Source organism: Chlamydomonas reinhardtii, chromosome 12 (genome assembly GCF_000002595.2).
Source record: "Chlamydomonas reinhardtii strain CC-503 cw92 mt+ chromosome 12, whole genome shotgun sequence".
NCBI lineage: Eukaryota > Viridiplantae > Chlorophyta > Chlorophyceae > Chlamydomonadales > Chlamydomonadaceae > Chlamydomonas > Chlamydomonas reinhardtii.
The window spans coordinates 9,443,584-9,466,931 of record NC_057015.1 but is presented as its reverse complement, the minus strand read 5'-3'; the positions used below and the strand labels follow the sequence as shown (position 1 = coordinate 9,466,931).

Below are 23,348 nucleotides of genomic sequence, written 5' to 3'. Positions count from 1 at the left end.
CCGCTGCCCCTCTCCCGCCTTCGCCACCCAGCCCCGCGCCGCCGTCGCCCTCGCCGCCCAGCCCACCGCCCTCACCAGTCCCGCCCTCTCCCGCACCCCCAAGCCCAGACCCCCCCTCTCCCGCCCCACCCCCCAAGCCGCCCTCCCCGCCCTCGCCCTCCCCGCTTCCCCCCTCCCCCTTCCCTCCCTCTCCTCCCTCGCCACCATTGCCCGCACCGCCGTCGCCTCTGCCGCCCAGCCCTGCGCCGCCCCTGCCACCCTCGCCGGAGCCACCCAGCCCCTCACCTCCCTCACCGCCGTCGCCGCCGCCGCCCAGCCCATCGCCACCAGCCCCTCCCTCCCCGGTTCCTCCCAGCCCCGCACCGCCCCTGCCACCAGCGCCCCCCAGCCCGCGGCCCCCTCTCCCACCTTCACCGCCCAGCCCCGAGCCGCCGTCGCCCTCCCCACCCAGCCCACCGCCCTCACCAGTTCCCCCTTCCCCTGCACCCCCGGTACCACCCTCACCTGCCCCGCCCTCCCCCGCACCCCCGCTGCCACCCTCGCCAGTCCCGCCCTCTCCCGCACCCCCGAGCCCAGCACCCCCCTCTCCCAGCCCACCTCCCCAGCCGCCCTCCCCGCCCCCGCCCTCCCCGGCTCCCCCCTCCCCCTTCCCTCCCTCTCCCCCTCCACCTCCTCTCCCCTCCCCGCCGCCCAACCCTCCACCGCCCTCTCCTCCTCCTCCTCCTCCGCCGCCCTCGCCCGCGCCGCCAGCGCCGCCGCCCAACCGCAACCTGTCGCCGCCGCCGGGCGCGCCGCCGCCGCCCATCATCAACGTGCCGGCGGTGTCGGGCGAGATCGCCTTCAGCCAGGCAGGGGCGGTGGCGCTGACGGCGCTGCGGGCGGTGGTGCGGGTGGCGGGGCTGCCGCCGGGCGCGGTGGGCGCGGCGCCGGGGCTGGCGCTGCCTGCCAGTGTGCAGGTGTGTGTGTGTGTGTGTGTGTGTGTGTGTGTGTGTGTGTGCTTGGGCTGTGTGGTCGTGTGCGGAGGGGAAGGGCGGAGGGGCCGTCGTGTGCTTGGTTGTGCCTGTGACGTGTCTTTTCGTTTTCCGGCTCGGCTTCGGATGTTGTCACGATGTCGCATCCGAGCTTGCACCCGCACGCTCCTTGCTTCCCGCACGTCCCTCGCACCTGGGCACCTACTGCGCCATACACCTGTCCAACCCCGCCTACCCTTCTCCATACCATCTTTGCAACCGCGCCCCACGCCCCATGCCACACACGCACGCACACAGGCCGCCTTCGCCGCCGCCGTGGCCGGCCAGCTGCGGGCAGCCGCCGCCGGCGCCGCCACCGCGCCCACCACCCGCGTGGCGGCGCTGATGGCGGTGCCGGGTCCGCCGCCGCCCGCCGGCGCCAACGCCAGTGTCGTGGCGGCGGCGGCCGGCGTGGTGCTGCTGCACCTGCAGGTGTGTACATGTGTGTGTACATGAGTGTGGTGGTGAGGGGTTACTCCATCACAAAGGAACTACGACCCAAAACGAGCCTCCAGAGCTGGGTGGGGTGGGTCAGGGCGGGGCGCGACGGCTGTGGGCGGCTCGGGCTGCCGCCGGCGCCACGCCATGTGTGCATCTTGAAGGCCAGGCCATTCTGCACCGGGCGTCTCTCCGTTGTGACCGCCGCGCAGCCCCTAGACGGCCGCGCACCCCACCCCACCCCATTGACCGCTACTGCCGCCGCTGCTGCTGCCGCCGCTGCAGGTGTCGGCTCTGGCGCCCGCGCCCTGGATCGAGACCGGCCTCCTCACCGCCGCACTGGCCTCGCCGCCCGCCGCCGCCGCGCTGCCGCCGGGCGCCTCCGCACCGCAGCTGCTGGGGCAAGTCGCGGCCGCCAGCCGGGCGGTGCCGCAGGGCTACTTCGCCGTCGGCGCCGGCGCCGCCGCCACCGCTGACGGCGTGCCGCCGCAGGTGGTGGTGGCGGGCAGTGCGGACATGACCATCAACGTGCTGGACACATATGTGGTGAGTTCATGGGATCGAAACAACATGGGTGCTCGGGGGGGCGGGTGCGATGTAAGCCGCTGTGTCGCGGCTGGATGGTCTGGTAACATGCACTGTGTCCGACTGACTGGGGCCTGGATTAGGCGCGCACAAGTAAGCCCTGCACACCGACAACTCACCACGCCGCCAGACTTCCAACAAAAAAGAACTTACCTTTGCCCTCAACCACACCTCCACCACCACCTCCTCAACTCCCAAGGACGCCGGCGCCACCTGCGCCGACTCGTTTGAAGGCGGCGCGCTGCCGCCCTCCGCCCTGGCAGTGGCACTGCCCGCCGCCCTCACCGGCGCCGGGCCCAGCGGCACCGGCGCCCGCGCCACACCGCCCGGCGCCCCCGCCCTCGTCGTGTACGGCTGTGCCGACGCCGCCGGTCTGGCGGCGGCGCCTGCCGTACGTCGGGTGACGGTGTACGACCCGTGTCAGGAGCGGGGCGAGGCCACGTGCGAGGCCGGGGCGGCGGCGGGCGGGTGCAGTGTGGGCGGAAGCTGCGAGGCGGCGCTGGCGTCCTCCTTCGCCGCCGCCGCCAGCAGCGCCAACACCACCACCGCCGGCCCCACTGTGAGTGTCGCTTTGGTACGCGGTACGCAAGGTTTACCGCACATCTCGGCACTTCCCTCGCCGCTGCCGGCCTGAACATCTCCTACGCCGCATGCTGCTGCCCAGTGCCGCGGCCCGTGCTTTCGCTTCTGTCGACACCTCGCCCCTTCCGGGTTTTGGGCCTTGCTTTCTTTGGCATTGCAATGAAGTACCTGCGCCCGTTGTTATTATCTACTCGCCATGTGTTAGTTCTGCATGGAACGCCCTCGCCCGCCCCAGTACCCGCCCAAACATTAACCACACACACACACACACACACACACACACACACACACACGTGTCCCACAGGCGCTGCGCTCCGCGGCGCTGGTGGACACCGCCCCGCCCGTCATCACGCTGCTGGACCCGCCCAGCCCCTACCGCCCCGGCCAGGACTACAGCACCGGCGGCGGCGGCGGCGGCGGCGGCGGCGGCGCCCCCAGCGGCTTTGCGGCCGGCGGCGCCACGGGGCGCATCACCTACATCCTGGCCGCCACACCCTTCACCGACCCCGGAGCCACGTGAGGGACAGCGCCTGGGGGGCGGGGGGGCGGGGGGCGGGGGGCGGGGGGTTGCAAGTTCATTTACATTGGGAACGGGATACAAGCAGGGGAGTCTGGGGACAGCAGGTGGAAATGGGGGGGAGGGTACCGGGTGGCGTGCCGTGTCTTGGGCCCAATACCCCATTCCCCTGGCGGCGTGCCTCACTAGTCGCCGCGACCTAGTCGCTGCGACCTAGCCGCTGCGACAACCCGTTGCATGGTGCTTCCCGCCCACCCCACCCGCACCCACCTGCACCCGCACCCACCTGCGCCCTTACCCTCCACACACCCTCCACACACCCGGCCACACAGCGCCTACGACGCTGTGGACGGCGACGTCACCGCCAACCTGGCGCGCAGCCTGCCTCCGGGCGCCGCCTCGCTGGACACGCGGGTGCCGCGCGGCGAGGCCGACCCCTGGCTCCTCACCTACCAGGTGGCGGACAGCGCGGGAAACAGGGCCGTGGCCTTCCGCCGCGTGGTGGTGCTGTGCCCGCCGGGTGAGGGAGGCGGGGGAGGGGGGAAGAGGGAGGCGGGAGGGAAGGGTGCGGGGAGCAGGGAGGTAGGGGCAGGGAGGGGGTGCAAAGCAGGGGCGGCCAGGGAGGCGGGGGCGGTGGTGGTGGAAAGCATGTTCGTGCCGTGCGGCAGAGCTCCGCAACCCCGCGCGCCGCTACCCGTGTGTCCTTGTGCGTGTAGTGTGACGGCCACTCCACTCCATTTACTGCCCCCCTTGTGCCTCTGGACGTCGGCACTTCCATGGTTAATTCAAACCCATCGCTTGAACGTCTACCTCCCGCCCTTAAATAATCATGAATGTACCCCCCCCCTGTACCTGCCTACGCCTTCACTTCTTAATTAATCATGAATGTAACACCCCCCCCCCCCCACACACACACACACACACACACGCTGTGCTGCAGGTGAGCGCGCGTGCGACCCCGACGAGACTGAGGACGGCCTCGCCGCCTGCAGCAGCGGCGGCGGCATCTGCGGCGTGGCGCCCACAACGCCCATCACCACCACCACCACCACCACTTCCACCACCACCACCACGACCACAATCGCCACCACCACCACCGCCCCAGCCAGCGGCGTCTCCTCCAGCGGAGTGGCGGCGGTCAACACGCCGCCCACGCTGCAGCTGCAGGGCAACCCGGTGGTGGCGCTGGTGGCGGGTGCCGCCACCTACGCCGCCTGCACGCCGCGCTCGGGGCAGCTGGAGCTGTGCGACCCGGGGGCCACCGCCAGCGACGGTAGGGGCTGCCGGGCTGGGGCGGTGGGGTGGTAGGGGGGTGGGGTGGAGGGGCGGTGGGGTTGTGAATACCGGCTTAAACTGAAGGAGGGGCAGTGGGGTGGTGGGGTGGAGAGATGCACACTGATGACATCTGGAGGCTACTCGTATTGGAGTTGGGGGTGCTGACCTCGTCGCGCTAGCTCGCGGACCCCCTGCAACCGCCTCCAGGCACACGTTCGGCGGTCACATCAAACACCCACACCCACACACGGACACACACAAGCAAACACACACACACACACACACACACACACAAGCAAACACGCGCACACACACACAAGCAAACGCGCGCACACATACATACACACACACTTGCAACCTGCAACGGCGCCTCACACCGCACCTGTGCCGCTCCCCACGCTCCGCACACACCTCACACGGCCCCCCTCCCACGCCCCCCTCCCCCGCAGAGGAGGACGGCAACCTGAGTCCGCTGGTGCGCGCCTGTGGCTCCCCCTTCGGCGCGCCGGGGGCCGGCGGCAGCCTGGCAGGCTGCGGCGTCAGCAGCGCCGTGCCGGGCACCTACGCCCTCAACTTCAGCGTGAGCGACAGCGCGGGCGCCGGAGCCTGGGCGGTGCGGCTACTGCGCGTGTGCCCCAGCGATGAGGTCGTGTGCGCCGACAACACCTGCTCCGTAGGTGAGTGAGGAGTAAGGAGTGAGGAGTGGAAGGCAGGCGCCAGGCGGGCGGGGTGGCGGAGTGGTTGTGATGGGTGCTGGGGAATTGAGGTCGGGACTCCGTGCTCCTGAAGCGTTTTGCTTATGTGCGCTGCTGATGTGTGGGGCCTTCCTGCGGCTTGGGGTGATGCGTGTGTGTATGTGGGCGTGTTTGTTGCAGACGGCGTGTGCTCGGGCGGCCTGGGAGCCACCAGCTCCTCCTCCGGCGGCAGCGGCGGCAGTAGCAGCAGCGGCGGAAGTGGGGGCAGTAGCACCACCACTACTGACGCCGGCAGTAGCAGCAGCGGGGGCACGGGCAACGCTGACAGCTCCTCAACCTCCTCGAGCGGCAGCGGTGGAAGCAGCTCTGGCAGCAGCAGCAGTAGTAGCAGTAGCAGCAGTAGTAGCAGTAGCAGCTCTAGTAGCAGTAGCAGTAGCAGCACCAGCACTGCCCAGGCAGTGTCGGACGCTCCAACGCTGGTGCTGGTGGAGAGTGAGTGGGTGCGAGGCGGCGTGAAGCTGCCGCGCGGCACGCCCTACCGCCTGTGCTCGGAGCCGGGTGCGCCGGCGCCGTCCGCCGACTCGCCGCCCTGTGACCCGGGCGTCAGCGCCACCAACCGCCTGGGCGCTAACATCACCGACCAGGTACCGCACGTGTGCACACGTGCATGCGCATGTGGGGTGGCTGCTTCCACTGTGCACACGGGAAGGCAGGCCCGTACACACACACACACACACACACACACACACACACACACACACACACACACACACACACACCGGCCTCCACGGACTGCACGCATTGCATTGACGTCGAGCTACTGACTGACGGACGGACGGACGAGGACAGCCATGCTCGTTCAGGGGTGTGCCGCCCGCAAGCGCGCACGTCGAGATGGACACACATTGAGTCACAGCTGTCATCGGGCACATTCTTGCACCTCACCAGCTGTGATTTACACTATGCTTTCTCTCACGCCGACCTCGCCCTAACACACACACACACACACACACACACACACACACACACACACACACACACACACACACACACGCACGCACACACACACGCACACACACACACACACACACACACACGCGCGCAGGTGTACGCCTGTCCGCCGGACAACTGCTTCCTCAGCGGCGTGGGCTGCAGCGGCCACGAGTTCTGGAAGAAGGGGCTCAGTGGCTGCGTCAACGCCACAGCAAAAGGTGCGTGGCGGCGGACCCCAGCCACCTAGCAGGGGCCTGCGGCGGGCCCGGCAGTCGTGTGTACCGCACACCGCGAGCGAGTGCTACAGTAATTGTGTGCCGGCGTCTCTGCCGTCTCCGGCATAGCTGCAAGCGCCGAAGGCACATAGCCATGGCCGTAGCATCCCCACCCATTGCTCCTGCCTGTCCAACGCCCTGATCCCTCTCCTCCCTCTCCTCCCTCTCCTCCCTCTCCTCCCTCTCCTCCCTCTCCTCCCTCTCCCTTCCCCGCCCCCTCTGCCCCCCTCCCCCTGCCCCCCCCCTCCATCTGCCCCTCTCGCCCCCCGCAGTGGGCTCCCAGCCGCAGCAGGTGCTGTTCGTGGTGTTCGACAAGTGGGCCCGCACCCCCCGCGTCACCGCCGCTCGCGACATCGCCATCGTGTCGCCCTGCACCACCGCCGCCGCGCCCTTCTACTGCGAGGAGGAGAACGTGTGCTCCGCAGCGCCCTGCGACGCACGCCGCTCCCTTCTATCCAGCGCCGCCGGCACCGCCGCCGCCGCGGCGGCGGCGGAGCGCGCACAGGGCCCGCAGCTGTTCCTGGTGGACGGTGAGGATGCGACGCGTCGGCCGGCGGCCGCCGCCGCCCTGGCGGCGGCGCTTACATCGGCCGCAGTGCTGACAGACGCAGCGTCGGCGGCCGCCGCCGGCGTGAACGGCACCGTGGGACCGTTGCTGTACAGCAGCCCGGCGGTTATGACGGTTACGCTGCCGTACGGCCGGCCGGCGCCGTACTCGTTGCTGCCGTGTGGAAGTGTGGCGGCTGCGCTGTCGGGCTGCGGCGCGGTGGCGGCGGACGCCACTGACGGCGACCTGTCAGCCTCCATTACGGTGCGTGCGGCGGTTGGGGCTTCATGTACAACATCCGTTTGTCAGTAATAACTATGCCCCCCGTTTGGTAGAAACGGTTAGTCAGCGTCAACCTGCGGGCCCGTCACACCGTACCGTACATGGTCTCCATGACCGCAAGGCCCTAACGGTTGCGCTACTTACCAACCTACCGATCTCTGACCACCCACCCCTACGCGGTGCGTCACAGGTGGCGCCGGTGTGTATCAACACCACCGCCGCCGCGCTGCCCGGCGCCACCGTGACCAGCTCCCTCCTCTCAGGCAGTAGCGGCAGCGGCAGTAGCGGCAGTAGCGGCGGTAGTGGCAGTGGCGGCGCCGCCGACTGCGCCGCCTGCTCCGCCGACGCGCTGTCCGCCGGTACCTGCGCCCCCGGCGCCTACGGCCTGCGCTACACAGCCACTGACAGCGACGGCAACACCACCTCCCTGCTTCGGCGGGTGGTGGTGGAGGAGCGCGCGGCACTCAGCCTGCAGTTCACCTTCAGTCTGCTGCTGCCGCCGCTGCCCGCACCGCCGCCGTCGCCGCAGCCGCCTTCGCCACTGCCAGGGCTGCCGCCACTGCCGCCGCTGCCTGGGCTGCCGCCGCGGCCGCCGCTGCAGCCGCCCAACCCCGACGGCATGATCCCCCCGCCACAGCCGCCCACGCCGCCCTCGCCCTCGCCGCCCTCGCCAGAGCCGCCGGCGCCAGAGCCGCCGGCGCCCTACCCTGCGCCCTACCCCCCTCCTGCTGGCACGGCAAACGGAAGTTCAACAGGTGTGCTGCCGGTAGACGAGGGGCCGCTGGCGGCGTTGGCGCGCGCGGCGGCGGCCGCCTTCGCGGCCCGTCTGACGGGCGTTGCGGCGGCAGTGGCTGCGGCGGCTGTGTGGGACCCTGCTCTCACTGAGTCGGATGCAGAGTTGCGGGGCCAGCTAGCTGCAGCCTACCTGCCGCAACTGGGTGTGGCGCTGGAGGCGGTGCGGGCCGTCAACATCACTTCCGTCACGGTGGGTGGCGGGGGGTCGCAAGGGCGGGGGGTTGCAAGGGCGGGGCTCAGGGCTTCGCTCCATGCCCCCCCCCCCAAACCCGCGGTAATGCACGCCCTGCTCCACATGCCCTAGCTCACACGCCCTAGCCCACACGCCCTAGCCCACACGCTCTGCCATGCCCCACTCTGTCCTGTTGTACACGCCCTGCCTCACAGGTCGCATCCGTCAACTCCAGCGCCGCGCCCCCAGGCGCCGACTACGGTGCAGTCCTGTCGGCCACCCTGGACCTGCGGCTGCAGGTGCTGGTCGGCCTGCCCACAATCGGCAGTAGCAGCGACATCGGCAGCAGCGGCAGTAGCACGGGGGCAGATGCGCCGCCGCCGCCAGCGTCGGCGTCTGCGGGCGGGCGGCGCCGCCGCGCGCTGCGGGAGCGGCTGTGCCTGCCCACCCCGCTGCCGCCGCCGCGCGAGTGCGCCGCCATTCCCGCGCCGGCGGCGGCGTCGCCGCTGGCCCAGCTGCGGCGCAGCATTGCAGAGGCAGTGTCGGCCGCCGCCACGCCAGTGCCAGAGCTGGTCCCGCCGCCGGCGCGGCGGCGGCTGCAGCCACTGGCTGACGGACCGGCTGTGGCAGGTGGCGGAAGTGCGGTACAGCTGCAGGGACTGCCCGCGGAGGCGCAGATGCTGGCGGCGCTGCTACAGCCGACTGCTACAGCTGGTGCTGCTACTGCCGCCAGCCCCGGATCGCAGCTGCACCTGGTGCGCCGCTCTCTGTCTGCACAGGGCGGCGGCCCGGCAGCCCTCGGAACGGACGACGACCTAGGGGAAGCCGACGACTATGCAATGGAGCCGTCGCTCATGCTGCCCGCCACCAGAAGCAGCAGTAGCAGCAGTAGCAGCAGCGGCGGCAGTAGCGGTGGCAGTAGCAGCAAGGGACGCGAGGCGCTGGCGGCGCTGGGTGCCGTGGCGGCGCAGCTGGCCGGGGCCTTCGAGGCGACCGAGGCGGGTCTGCGGGCGCACGCGGAGCAGCTGCACCTGGCCGCCGCTGCCACCACCGCCACTGCCGCGGTGGCGGCGCGCCGGCGGCTGGGTGCCGAACCCGGCTCCGCCGCCGGTCGCAGCTCTGGCGGCGGCGTGCTGAGCACACGTCCTGTCTTCCGTATCCTCCAGACCGCCGCCACCACCTCCACGACTGCCGCCTGCGGCGCCGTCGCGTCCTCCCTTGTCGTGAACCTTCCCCCCGACACCACCGACAATTCCACCACCTCCTCCTCCTCCTCCGCCTCCGCCGCCTCGCCTTTCGGGCCGTTGCTGGCCATCGGCTCCCCAAACGTGTCCTGCACCACGCCCTCCCTGGACGCCACGGCGGCGGCCCTGGCGGCGCTGGCGGGCGTCGCGGGCGCCATGACCGACCTGGCGGCGCAGGTGGCGGCGGCGGTGGCGGCGGCGGGCACCACCGTCGGCGGCATTGACAACGTGGAGGGCGCCGACGACGCGGCTGTGCAGGCCACTTACACGGCGCTGCGGGTAAGAGCAGTTTTGAGAGTGCATGTTTGTATTGGGTGTTTCTAGGTGCGGCTATCATGATGTACCGGTATTGTGTCTTGTATTCCTCTGTTCCAATGTCAGGGTCGGTGTCGCTTTCAGGGTAAGGCCTAAGTAAGCGAGCAGCGCACCAAACTTAAGCCGCCCCGCTCTGCTTCATGACCCGCCTCACCTTTGCCTCCACTCCACTCCACAGGACGCCGCCGCCTCCGCCTTCTCCACCACAAGCGCCAAGGCCGACACGCTGCTGCTCCTGCTGCAGCAGACCCTGGCGGCGCAGGCCGCAGTCGCCGGCGCCGCGGATGCCGCCGCCCTGGCCATGGCTGTAGCGCTGGCGGAGGCGGAGGCTGTAGCAAGCCGCGCCGACCTGACGGCGGCTGTGGTGCTCGACGGCCTAGCGGTGGGCGGGCTGGCGCCTGACCCTGACAGCGCCGAGTGGAGGGCGCTGGACACGTGTCTGCAGGAGCGCGGCAGCCTACGCGGCTTCCGGGCGTTGTTCGGGGTGGGGCCCGCGGCAGCGGCGGCGGTGGCGGCGGCGTTCCCGCCGCCGCCCTCCGTCCTGGCGCCGCCGCCGGCGGCAGCTGCCGTGACAGCGGCGACTGCGGGCCAACGGCGCGCCGCGCTGGGCGCCGTGTCCGATGACGAGGCCGAAGTGCAGGTGGTGGAGGCAGTTGAGGCGGAGCAGCGGTACGCGGCGGCGGCGGCCTCGGAGCCAGACGACCAGGGCCGGCGCGGTGCCGGCAGTCGGGACGACGGCGGGGTGGTGAGCGCGGTGGGCTGGTGGCTGGGCGGCGCGGTCCGCCGTGCGCTACAGCAGACCGCCGCCTCAACCGCCTCAACCGCTCCAACCGCCACAACCGCCGCTAACGGCAAGCTGTACAACGGCTACCGGCTGTTTGGCAACAACCTGATGCGGCTCGAGTACAGCCTGTCAGACCTGGTGCACACGCCCGTGCCCACCCGTACTCTGGGTTCGTCTGGTTCCGCCGTCATCGCTGGTCTGTTCCTCTACCAGACCAGACTTCCAACGGCCTCCCAGATGGATGCGTACGGTGGCTGTAGCTGGGCCAAGGGCCGCTTCTCGGGCCGGCTGGCAGCGGCGTGCGCTCCCGGCTACAGCCGCACCCTCACCAGCAACCTTGCTGCAGCTGCCGCCGCCGCCAACGGCAGCACCAACAGCAGCGGCAGCAGTGGCAGTAGCACGCGCGGGGGAGGTGGCATCGGCATTGACCCGGTGTTTGTCCGCCGTTCCCAGCTGTACCGGTCCGACCTGGCGTCTGATCCGGGGGCATACTACAACGCCAGCGAGGGGGCGGGGCAGCTCAACCCCAACGGCGTGCCGTACGGGTTCGTGCCGTCGCCCGTGCCGCTGCCCGGCTTTGACCGGGGCGATGAGGAGCTGCGCCGCCGCGGCTACCCGCTGCTGTTGGACGCGGGCATGAGTCAGCGGCGGGCTCAAGAGGCGCTGCTGGCGCTGGGTGAGGGGAGCTACCTGGACCCGGCGCTGACGGAGAGGTGGGCAGCCAGGGAGGGGAGGGGAGGAGGAGAGAGCTGGGGTGTGGGTTGGAGTGGGTTGGAGTGGGTTGGAGTGGGGAGAGGGAGGCGGGCGCCCCACGTGTGTTGTGCAGAGGGTGGGGAAGGAGGAGGGGGGGCGCGCGCCTTGCTGCTCTGCTGCAGCGACCGCGTGCGTGGACCTGCACCCTTGTCCAAGACCCCGTGTCAAACCCGACTAAACGCCCCACTCCCGCGCCCTCGCTCCCTCGTCCTGCTGCCCCCTCCCACGCTCGCAGCCTGACGGCCCGCCTGGTGGCGTACTGCCCGGAGCGGCGCGTGTTCGGCCTGGCGCGCGCCGCCTTCGCCTGGGGCCCGGGCGGCGTGGTGCAGGGCCGCGTGGCGGTGCAGGGGCTGCCCGCAGTCAACTGGCGGCTGGCGGTGCAGGTGGGGGGGTGGTGGTGGTGTGAGGGAGGTGGTGGTGGTGTGAGGGAGGTGGTGGTGTGAGGGAGGTGAGGGAGGCGGCGGTGGCGGGAGGTACGGGTACAGCCGGATGAACGACGTGTAAGGCCACAGCCGGGAAGAATGCGCTACTGCGCCTTCGTCCGCAAACGTTAATGCGCGCCTTCCAACCACCACCCAATCAACCATAAACCCAAACCCCGCCAGGCCAACGCCACGCACGACATCATCCCCGACATACTCATGGTGGCGCTGGTGGGGCTGTACGGCGCCCTCACGCTGTACGACGTGTACCGCAGCCTGCAGGACCAGCGCCGCCGCCGCAAGGAGGCGCGCCGCATGGCCCGCCTCCAGGCCAAGGGCGTGTCGGGCGCCGGCGGCGGCGGCGCCACCACCGGCCCGGGGGCCTTTGGATCCATGACCGGCCCCAACCCCTTCCCTGGCGCCGGTGGTGCTGGTGCTGGTGGCGGCGGCACGAGCGGCTCGGTCACGTCCCGCGGGCCCCGCAGAATGTCGTTCCTTGTGCCGCCTGGTGGCGGTGGCGGCAGCCTGGCGCGGCCTTCAACCCCCGCCAGCCGTTCTTTCGCCGCCGGCCTGGCCGGCCGCAACCGCGTCGCGTCCAGCTCGGGGCCGCACCCCAACCTGCTGGGTGTGGGGCTGGCGCTGGGGCGCGGCAGTGTGGACTCAGGGCCGGCGCCTTGGCTGCTCAGTGACGATGACGATGACGGCAGCCACCGCGGCGGACTCGCCATTGGAGAGGGCACGGAGCGGGAGGAGGGTGCGGAGGACAGGGGTGCTGCCGGCGGCGGCGGCGGCGGCGGCGGGTATGACCCGGCGGTGGTGGCGGCGGTGGCGGCGGCGGCCTCGGCGCCGCTGCAGCACAGGGTGAGGCAGCCGTACGGCGGCAGCGGTGCGTACAGCAGTGGTAACACCTCCGAGTACGGCGTCAGCGGCGTAAGCGGCGTCAGCGGCAGCTTGGGCGGCCCGAGCGGCCCCGGCGGTCTCGCCAGCGGTCCCGGCACCCGTGCCCCCGCGCCGCAGTGGTTGGACACCACCCCCACTGCACTGGCCGCCGCCGCCGCCGCCGCCGCCGCCACCGGCGCCTCAGCTCCCGGCTTCAGCCTCCGCGGCGGCGAGCTGCACCCCGGCTCGGGCCCGTCATTCGCCGGCGGCGCCGGCCCCTCACGTGTCTGGTCCGCCCACCGCCTGGCTGCCGGCGGCGCCGCCGGCGGCGCCAGCCGCCACAACACCCGCCGCAGCATGCAGCTGGACCCGGGCGGCGTCACGGCCAGGGCGGTGAGCTTTGCCGCCGCAGGCGCCGCCGCCGTCAGTGAGCCGCCGCTGGACAAGGCGGCTCTGATGGCGCGGGCGGAGGCGGACGCGGAGGAGGGCGAGGAGGTGGAGGTCCACGGCCGCAAGGTGCGTGACTGACCGACGTGGCGCCGCACTGCTGTGTGTGTGTGTACTTGTCACGTACGGCACCCTGCCGTCGTGCGGTGCAACAGTACGGCCGCCGCGGTGTGCGTGCTCAAGTAGGTAGATGCTCGCCGCTCCTCGCCGTTTGTCATTGCGTTGCTGTCAACCTGATTTCCCCGATCACTTCTTTCCCCACCTCCTCTCCCCACCTCCTCTCCCCACCTCCTTCCCCACCTCCTTCCCCCCAAACCCTCGCGCCTCCCCTGCCCAGATCCGCAAGTACCGGCCGCGCGTGACTCTGTTCTGGGGCCTGTACGAGGCGGCGCTGTCGGGCGTCATGGCGGCGGCGGTGGCGGTGCTGCTAACCTACTCGCTGAGGGTGGTCAGCAGGGCGCCGCAACAGGCCTAGTGAGTGTGCGGGTGGGGGGGGGGAGGAGGGGCAGCGGGTAGTTGGAGGCGGGGGGCTGCAGGCGGGGGAGGGCGGGCTTCAAAAGTGACCGGGAACGCAGGCAAGGCACCACACTGCGCCAGACGTTAATTCCCCGCCCGCTTGTCCTCAACACACACGTGCTCAGTCTTGCACCCCTCCCCCTCCCGCCCGCCATCCCGCCGCCCCCCCCCCCACCTCCTCCACAGCTATGACGTGTACGACGCCGTTGCAACCGCCCCCGCCAACTACTTCCTCCTCAAACGCTCCATAACCGTTAACGACACAACCGTCACAACCACCACCAACGACACAAGCACCACCCCAACCACTTTTAGCGCCGCCAACGACACAACCACCGCGGCGGCGCTGGCGGCGGCGGCGGCGGGCCGGCTGCTGCCGGGCGACGCGGGCCGCTGGGCGCTGCCTGCTGACGTCAGCGGGCTGCAGCAGCTGTCGTACATGTACGAGCAGATGGACGTGATGTACGACACCTGGGTGCTGTACGGCGTGCTGCAGGGGGTGGTGCTGGTGCTGCTGCTGCTGCGCCTGGTGCACCACCTGTCCTTCCAGCCCAGGTGCGCGTGTGGCGTGTCTCGGGGGAGAGTGTGTGTATGTGCGCATGTCGTGTGTCATGGATGTGTGTGTGTGTGTGTGTGTGTGTGTGTGTGTCATGGGAGTGTGTGTGTCATGGGAGGGTGTGTGTGTGTGTCATGGGAGGGTGTGTGTGTGTATGTGTGTGTGTGTGTCATGGGAGGGTGTGTGTGTGTGTGTTTGTGTCTTTGCTGAGGGTGTGTAGGGGGAGGGAGGTGGTGTGCCCAGGTGGGTTGGGGTGGTGGGCTGGAGGCCGGTACAGCAAAAGGCTGTTTGGCGCGCCTCCCGTGTCACTCCACCCGACTCCACACCAGGTGCTCCTCTTCTCAGCCGCACCTTGCCAACCACGCCTCATCAAGCACGTCTCGCCAACCCCCCTGCTGGCCGCAGGCTGTCCGTCATCTCCGGCACGCTGGCCCGCATGCTGCCCGACCTGGTCGCCTTTGTGGCGGTGCTGGTGGTGTGCCTGCTGGGCTTCGCCGCACTGATGGCTGTGCTGTGGGGGCCGGCGCTGCCGCAGCTGGACAGCGCGGCGGGCGCCGTCACGTGGGCCATTGGCTACTTCATGAACGGCGCGGGCGTGGGCGAGGCGGAGCAGGTGGTGCAGGCGGTCATGGACGTGAGTGCGGGGAGAGGCGGGTGTGTGCGTTTGGGGTGGGGGCAGGGGGCCAAGGGAAGGAGGGAGAGGGGAGGGGCGGGCATTCCCAGTAAAAGACAGTTAAGTCCAAAAGCGCTGCCATGAAGCTCGTGAGGGGGCCGCCTCCCCCGCTGTCACCCTTGCTGCCGCCACTCCTGACCCCCCCCCGCACCCTCTTGTCCCCACACGTACATCCCGGGCACACACAGCCGTCCATGCAGCCCAACTGGCTGTACACGGTGTTTGCCTGGCTGGTCACCATGGCCGCGCCCCTGTTCTTCGTCTACACACTCGCCAACTTCATCATGGTGAGTCAGGAGGGAGGAGGGAGGAGGGAGCGGCGAGGGGGCCGCGCGTGCAGGATGCAGTGAGCGGGCCGACACAATGCTCAGCGCATCGTTGTGTTGCGGTGTGCTGGCGCGCGGCTGCATTTCGCGCCGACGTACAGTACCGTACTCAATAGCCTGTGGGGTGCTGGGATCAACGACTGACTGACGCACTCACTCTTGAGCTTGTTCGGTCCCCCTCCCCCCGCCCCCACCCCCGCACACACCCACCCCACACACAGGGCATCCTGGCCTGGCCCTTCTGCTCCCTCAAGATGGCCAACCAGCACGAGCCGCTGGCCTCCACCGAAATCGCCACGCTGCTCAGGTGGTGGGCGCAGGTGAGACTCGGCGCCAACTGCCGCGTACCCACCGGCCTGCCTGCCTGCCTGCCTGCCTGCCCGCCCGCCTGTGCGCCTGCCTGCCTGCCCGTCTGACTACCCAGCGCTAACACGGACAGCCCGTGCGGACAGCCTGCCTCTGGCGGTCTGGCCGCATCTGCACGATGCGCCAGCTACGCCTTGGCCGCTACCCGCCCGCAACCACAACTTCCCCACCACCACCACTACCGCCACCACCTCCTCCCACACCATCCTCATCACTGCAACACCTCTCTCCCACCTCCGCCCCCCCCCCGCAGCACTGGGTGCGCGCCGCGCCGCGCAACAAGGCCATCCAGCTCCACATTGATCGCATCACGGCGCGGCGGCCGCGCGGCGGCGGCGGGCCGGGCCAGTGGGCGGCGCGCATGCGGCAGTCGTTCGCGGCGTCGTTCGCCAACGCCGAGGCGCTGAGGCGCAAGATCGGGCAGAGCGTCGCCGCCGCCGGCCGCGCCTCGGTTGCCTACAAGTGAGTGGGCGCAGCGACCCAAGTGGTGCGGCCGACATTGCTTTCTTCCTCATATCGTGTGCGCGTGGCTTAATGTGGTGCAGTAGTGCACTGGTATTTCCTGCACGTCTCGCTGGGCTGGCTGGGATGTGCGATATGCTGCGAGGCCTGATTTATGTGTGTGTGCGCTTAAGTGAATCTTGTTGATGTGTAGAAAACACGAGATAGGGGACTGTGCGATATGCAAAGCGTGACTTGTTGATGTGTGTGCCCCACCGCCCGCCAGGACCATGGTGGTGGAGGTGGGCGGCCAGCAGCTGACGGCGCCCGAGGTGGAGGCAGCACTGCGACTCCTGCGGGCCGACATGCGGCCGCCCAGGAACCCCGCCCGGGCAGGCGGCAGCGGCAGCGGCAGCGGCTGTGGCGGAGCAGCCGACGCTGCGGCTGCGGCTGCGGTTGCTACAGCCGCAGCCAGTGCGGGCGCTGCTGGCGGCGGCGGGGCCATCACGCGCAGGGAGCAGATGCGCCGCGCGCTCGCAGCCGCCAACCCAACGGCGTGGCTCCGTCGCAAACGCCGCGCCGGCGCCGGCGGGGACGAGTCGGAATCCCTCCATGACATCGCCTGGGCTGTCGGCAGTAGCACCATAGACCGCATCGGCCTTGACTTCGACGTGGCTGCGACTGGCGCTGCTACTGCGCCTGAGGACGGCACTGACCAGCCGCCAGCCACTGCTACAGCCGCCGCCGGCAGTAGCGGCCGCAAGCTGACGCAGGGCGAGGCGGCGGTTCTGTTGGAGCGGTTGGTGGCGGCACACCTGGTCCGGCGGCTGGGCGAGGTGGCGGTGCGGCAGGGGGAGGTGCAGCCGCTGCAGCAGTCGCAGGGCGCAGGTGGGCAGGGCGACGCGTCGAGGCGGCGTGCGAGCATGCAGCTTGGGACAGGGGGCGCGTCGTGGCGGGGCGGCGAGGCCTCGACACGGGGCTTTGGCAGCGCCGGCGGCTCGGGTGCCGTGGAGGCTGGGCACACGGCGCGCCGCCGCGGCAGCAGCAGTAGCAGCGACAGCAGCTCGGACGGGGGCGAGGGCGCCGCGGACGCGGCTGCTGCTACTGCCGCCACTGGCGTGCTACTGCCGGCGGGCGCCGCCATGGCCGATGCCGATGATCTGTTGGTGGGCGGTGGCAGTAGCGCGCCGCCGGGCGCCGCCGGCGCGCTGGCGGCGCGCTCGCGTGCGGGCAGCTACAGCCGCGGCCCCGGGATGCCTGGCCCGGGTCTGGAAGGTCTGGGCCTGGGTGGTGGCGCCACGGGTGGCAGCGGCGCTGCGGGCGGCGCGACGTCAGTGGGAGGCTCTCGCCGCGGCCTGACGCTGCCGCCGCTGCGGCTGTCAGGCATGGGCAGTCCGGGCGGCAGCGGCGGCGCTGGTGGGCCGGGTGCTGGTGATAGCGTTGGCGGCTTGCCGGGCTCAGAGGCCGGCGATGCCGCAGGCAGCCCTGGCGGCTTGGTCCCTGTGTCGGTTGTGTCACCACCGGGAGTGCCTGACAACATCAGCCCTGCAACCACTGGCCCCGTCGACACCTCCGCCCTTGGCGGCGCCGCCGCCACTGGCGCCGGCGGCTCGCAGCCGCCGCCCGGGCTGCCGCCGCTGCCGCCCGCCATCTCCGCCGTTGCGGCGGCCTCGCCGTCAGGTCGCATGCGCAAGACGCGCCTCAGCGCAGTGACATTTGGCGACCAAGCCCCCGGCGGCGGCGGCGGCGGCCTGTCGGTGAGCCGCCTGGCGGCGGGTCGGCTCAGCGCCCGCCAGCACGCCTCAGGGGACGTGTCGTGGCTGCCGCACGTCGAGGCCGCCGGCGGCAGCCCGGCCGGGGCCTCCGGGCTGTCGCCTCGGCCCTCCGACGGCGGCGCTCCGGGCACCACTGCCGGCGCTACGGAGGACTCCATGGCTGCGCTGCTGCGCCGCCGGCCGTCCTCTGCCTCTTCTGCGGGCCAGGACTCCCGCCGCAAGATGTGGTCCAGCAGCCCAGGCATATCACCCACCGGCTCCGCAGCGGCAGCGGCGGCGGCGGCGGCTGCAGCCGCTGGCGCGGCTGCTACAACCGGTGCGGCTGGCGGCGCTGCTGGTGCGGCGCCCTCCGCTGCGCTGCGGGCGCCACAGCTGCGGCCGCCGCCGCTCAAGTCCTCCTCCGCGCCGCAGCCCATGAACACGCACCTCGGCGGCGGCACGATGGCGGCGGCGGCGGCAGCAGCGGCCGACGCCGGCGGCGATGCGGCCGGTGCTGCCGCCAATGACCGGGAGTCACCGGCCCTCGTGGCGCAGCTGCGGAACCTGCTGGCAACACTGGGCGGCGGCGCACAGCCTGAGGGCGTGGAGGCGCCGCCACCGCTGCCGCCGCCGTCCCGCAGCGCCTCCCGCAACGCCTCCCACCGCCCCACCTCCGCTGGCTCCAACACCTCTGCCTCCACCACCACCACCGCTGACGTCAACTTCTGGGCGCCCTCCGCCCTCGCCAGTACTGGCGCCGCTGGCGGCGCCGCCGCGCCTCCGCCCCCGGCTGACGGCGGCGCGCCGTTCAGCGCCGCCGACAACCCAATGTACGGCACCAGTGACGGCGGCGCCGCCGTGGCGGCAGCGGCGGCGAGTGGGCTGTCGCCGCGGCCGGCGGGAGACGACGCACTCCGCGCCGCCGCCGGCTTGTCGCCGTCGCCCATCCGCGTGTCTGCCTTTGGGGCCGGCCGTGGCAGCGGCAGCGGTGGCGGCGGCTCTGAGTCGCCCACGGCGTCGGGCGCGGCAACGGCGGCTGCGGTGGCCGGCGCTGGGTCGGACCAGGAGGGCGGCGCCGCCTCCGCCGCTTCCGGCAGTCCCCGCGCTCCAGCCGGGCTGGACGGCGACGGGGGCCCCTTCGCCGCCGCCGCCGCATCAACCAACCTCGCTGACGGCACCGTCGATCCAGCGGCAGCGTCGGCGGCGGCGGCGGCGCCACACGCGTCGCAGCGCGGCCGTCGCGCGCCCGCGCTGCCGCCACTGCCTGAGACCCGGTCGCTGGGGTCGTCGGGTGCGCAGCTGCCGAAGCTGCCGCTGACTGCCCCAGCGGCGGTGGCGCCGGCGGCGGCTGGCGCCGGCGGCGCACCTTCCGCTCCCTCCTCGACGGCGCCGTCTCAGCTGTTGGGCGCCTCAGTGGTGTCGCTGCGGATGCTGGCAAAGGGCGAGGACGGCAGTGCCAGCGGCGGCGGCGGCGGCGGCGGTCCTCGCGTGCCGTCACGCGCCGCTTCGATCGAGGTTTCCGCCCCTGCCGCCGTAGGCGCCGCAGCCGCAGCCGGCGATGGTGGCATGAACGGCGGCGGCGGTGACAGCGGCGCAGGCGGCGGCGGTGGTGTGGGCGGTCTGATGCTGGCGGTGGTGAATGCGCTGGTGCGGCAGGGCGAGGAGATGCGCGCGGCGCTGGCGGCGCAGGCGGCGCAGCAGGCCGCGCTGGCGGCCAGCCTGGACGCCCTGCTGGCCTCCGGCGCGCGCGGACCCGAGCTGCGAGCCAAGTTCAAGGCCGCCGCCGCCGCGGCAGCTGCAGCAGCAGCAGCCAGCAACGGTGCGGATGCCAACGGCGCGGCAGCTGGGCCGAACACGTCGCCGCGGCCGCCGGCGCCAGTGGCAGCGCCGCCGCGGCCGTTGGGTTTCGGCGCGGGGCTGCTGCAGGTGCCGCTGTCGTTCTCGCTGGGGGCCGGCGGCCCGGCCCGACTGGGCTTCGGCAGCGGACCCGCAGCCGCCGCCACCACCGGTGCCGGTCTCGGCGCGGTGGCGGGCGAGGCGGCGGAGGGTCGGCGCCACGTGGCCCGCCGCACCAAGCAGCACCCAGGCGCCGCCCCCACCCGCAGCCGCGGATGGGGCGCGCGCCGCCGCGCCGCCGCCGCCGCCGCCGCCAGCAACGCCGCCGCGCCGTCAGCTGCAGCCGAGGGCGCCGCGGCGCCGGGCGACGGCGGCGCCGCCCGCGGGACGCTCAATCAGCGATCGCGGCTGCTGCGTATGCCTAGCGGCGGCGCCGCACTGTCGGGCGAAAGGACATCGGCGGCTGCGGCTGCGGCCGCAGCGGCGGTTGCGGCTCGCGCCGCCGAGCCTGATGTCGAGGCTCCAGCAGTTGCGCCGGCGGCGGCGCCGGCGGCTGGGCTGCGGGCGGGGCTCGCGGCCTCTGCCGCGCCGCGGCAATGGGTGCCGGTAGTGCAGGCGGAGGCAAGTGCTGCGGGAGGCGTGTCGGCTGGCGCAGTGGACTCTGGATCTGGCGGCGGCGGCGGCGGCGGCGGTGGCGGCGGCGGGCTGCTGCAGCTGTGGCAGCCGGACGGTGTGGTGCGGCAGCGGTCGCTGCGGCAGGAGTCCAGCCTCGTGCGGGTGCGTGGAGCGTGCGCTGTGCATGTGCTGTGTGTAGGTGTGTATATGTGTGTGCGCGCGCGTGTGTGCGTGTATGTGCGTGCGTGCGTGCGTACGTGTGTGTATGTGGTTGGTAAGCTGACCGCGCTGGCAGGGACAGCCACGGGCGCTGCTAAGGGCATGGCCGGTGTCAGTGCATCCGCCCACGTGCTGCGTGTGGCCCGCCACGTGCCCATCTCACCACCGCCCTGCGCCCCCGCCTTGCCCCTGCCCTAACCCGCGTGCATTGCTCCTCACCTCAACAGGGCGAGTCGGCGACCGAGCTGGGCGGCAGCGCCGGTGTGCTCCAGCCGGAGGACAGCAGTGCAGCCCTGGCGGCGCTCTACCCGCCCACACGCCGCCGCGCCATCGCCGGCCCCACTGCCGGCGGCTGGGAGGGCTCGCCTCCCGCCTCGCCCTCACAAGCTGCCACCTCGCCCTCCGGGTCCCAGGCTCCCACCTCGCCCTCCCAGGGTCGTGTGCTCCCGCCCCTCAAGCGAGTGCCACTCCTGCCCGCTGCATCGCCGCCGACCTCCCCGCCTGCCGCCACCGCCGCCGCCGCACAAGCAGCCCCGGCTGCGTTCACGGCAGCAGTAGCACCCGCTGCACCCGTGCCGGTGGCGGCAGTAGCAGCAGGTCCGGCGGCTGCTGACAAGCCGGTCGCGGTGCCTGTCGTGTCGGCCCCCCCACACGCCCCGCCCCTAGCTGCTGCCGCGCTGATGGCAGTAGCGGCGGCTGCGGCCGGTGGCGCTGCATCAGCGCCTCCTGGCGATGCGGCGCGCAGCGGCAGTAGCACGCAGGTGCCGTCGTCTGTAACCGTAGAACCAGCAGACCCCATTGAGTCACTCTACCCGCCTGCCCGCCGCCGCGCCGCTCCTCCAGCACCTCCTGCGATGCCATCCGTACCCGCTCACGCCCCCCTGTCCGCAGCCACGGCTGTGGCGGCGGGGCCGCCCGCGCATCCGACTCCACACGGCGCCGGCGGTGCAGCGGGTGTGATAAACGCGCCGCCGCCTCATCCGGCCCCCGCAGCGCCAACGCCACCTGGACCTGCGCCCGCAGCTGCAGTCGTAAGCCACCAGCAGCAGCAGCCGACGGAGGAGGAGGCGCTGTCGGAGTTGTACCCTCAGGCGCACCGGCGGCGGCGCCAGGGCTCGGCCACGGAAGCATACCCGCCCACCACAGGGCAGCAGCAGCCGCAGCCGCCCCCGCCTCAGGTGCCGCCGCCGCCTGCACCCGCAACCTGCGCAGACTTTGCAGGCGTCGCGCCAGTTGCAATTGCAGCGAACTCCGCCGCAGCGGCGGCGGCGGCAGCCGTGGTGACCGCACGCGCAGTTGCCCTGGATGGCGAGGCCTTCCTGCTCAGCCCCGCAGCTCCGACCCAGCAGTCATCGCCGCCTCAGCAGCCCCAGTCATCGAGTGGTGGTGGCGGCGATGGTGGCGGCGGCGGGCGGTCGCCTCACTGGTAGTGCCGCTGCCCGCCCTGCGCGCCCGCAGCCAGCGCTCCATGGCGGCAGAGGCGGCGGAGGCGGCGGAGGCGGAGGCAGCGGCGGAGGTAGGCGATGACGACTGGGCGGCGGCGGCAGCCGCTGCGGCTGCGGCGTCAGTGTCCGCGGCAGGCGACTGGTCGTCACCGGTGGCCGTTGGCGGCCCGGCCGTGGTGCAGTCACCGCCTCGCGCGGTGGATGCGGCTGCCCGCGGTGGTGATGGTGGTGATGGTGGTGCCGCGGCAGGCAGTGGCGTGTGGAGCCCGCTCGCGGGTGCCGGCGTGGCGAGCCCGTCAGGGGCTGGCCGGCAGGGCGCGGGGTTTGGCGCTGGGGTGGGTGGCGGCAGTGGTGGCGGCTGCGGCCCGAGCTCGCCTCTGCCCGTCCCGTCGCCCAAGCAGCGCGTGCGAGGTGCCGCGGCTGGCTCCGGCCTGCAGCCGCCCCCGGGCGCCAGCTAGGCTTCTAAGCAAACCGGCATTTTTTAATGAGGCCGCACGTGCGGTTTGAACAAGCTCACTGACTATTGCTTGCCACGACTGGCCACCAAAGGCGTGACGTGGACTACACTGTGTGCGTGTGCATGTGAAACACTGCAAGATTGGTTGTCTGGGAGCAGGACTGGCGGCAACAGCTTGAGGTGATGTTGGGAAGGCGCGATGGTGCTACTATATGCTTGGTGTATGGGTTGTTGCGTGTGCGTGAGCTGACCTAGTAGAACTGTCCATACCCGCCTGCATGTGTGCGCATGCCATCGGCATCATTACCAGGCATTGACCGAAGGCCGATGCTTTGCATTGCTCTCCGCCTTGTTACGACCTCCGCGCCTACGCGTGCCGATGATTTATCAATTCTTGTGTGCTGGGTGCCCGTTCAGGGGGGGGGGGTTACTTGCATGCGTTCCTGCGCGCATTGCTCACGGCCTGGGACATTTGGGTAAAATGACATCTGGTACGGTATTCATGCATTGTGCGAGCCAGTTGGCGCATCGTGCTGTACGTGTGCACGTGTGTGCAAAAGTCAAGGGGTTTTGGCATTGGCTGCATGGGCACCGCTTGGTGGGCTGCAGCAGGCCTTATGTGAGGGCGTCCCACTCACCGTGTTGCCTGCTGTACAACAGTGACAACGCAAGTGCTAACGCAGGCTTTTTGGACATGAAACCAGCAGGGGGGGGGGTAGGAAACAAAGTGCCAGACCCCATGCCCCGACATCCCCCGGGACCCCCCCTTGAGGGGACGACCGACCCCCCACGGACAAAAACTTATTGTTTAGGGGTAAAACCCCTCCATAAAATACCAAAGTGGTGCCAATCGACTCCTCTTGACGAGCACTATCACTCCGTGCCATCAGCGGTCCTGTTCTGAGACTTCGGTCACGGGCGGGATCCTATCCATTGAATTCCCCTCGACCCAGACCACCCCCCATGGAAGTCTCTGCCATGTGATGTATGGACTGTGTGCATCGGCAGCCTTGTTGAATTTGAATGCATGCGCACCTGCGCTTGAGTGCGCCGCCATGTCAGTGCGCATTTTGTCGCATGTAGGGCACGCATGTAGGGGCATGTGCCGACACGTCCACGCCCGGACGCGCAACT

General features: G+C 71.2%; 1 protein-coding gene across 1 annotated transcript; it reads left to right on the top strand.

Moving 5' to 3' along the window:
* The first annotated feature begins 1,081 nt into the window (after positions 1-1,081).
* Positions 1,082-23,337, top strand: CHLRE_12g539650v5 (uncharacterized protein). The gene is made up of 25 exons (XM_043068724.1): positions 1,082-1,135; positions 1,269-1,442; positions 1,734-1,994; positions 2,233-2,592; positions 2,920-3,131; positions 3,465-3,652; positions 4,073-4,405; positions 4,857-5,084; positions 5,283-5,746; positions 6,208-6,313; positions 6,643-7,181; positions 7,390-8,184; positions 8,382-9,689; positions 9,904-11,222; positions 11,498-11,645; positions 11,868-13,079; positions 13,348-13,484; positions 13,713-14,081; positions 14,488-14,716; positions 14,944-15,042; positions 15,303-15,401; positions 15,701-15,909; positions 16,175-20,255; positions 20,540-21,684; positions 21,771-23,337. The coding sequence occupies exons 1-25, from the start codon at positions 1,109-1,111 to the stop codon at positions 22,213-22,215; spliced, it is 14,487 nt and encodes a 4,828-aa protein (XP_042919235.1). The 5' UTR covers positions 1,082-1,108; the 3' UTR covers positions 22,216-23,337.
* Positions 23,338-23,348: the final 11 nt, after the last annotated feature.

Bases quoted from the DNA above. Each gene is read 5' to 3' on its own strand.
- CHLRE_12g539650v5 (XM_043068724.1), top strand. From the start codon at position 1,109: ATGTCGCATCCGAGCTTGCACCCGCAC. The intron at 3,132-3,464 runs GTGAGGGACAGC...CCGGCCACACAG, and splicing joins TTCACCGACCCCGGAGCCAC to CGCCTACGACGCTGTGGACG. The intron at 5,747-6,207 runs GTACCGCACGTG...ACACGCGCGCAG, and splicing joins GCGCTAACATCACCGACCAG to GTGTACGCCTGTCCGCCGGA.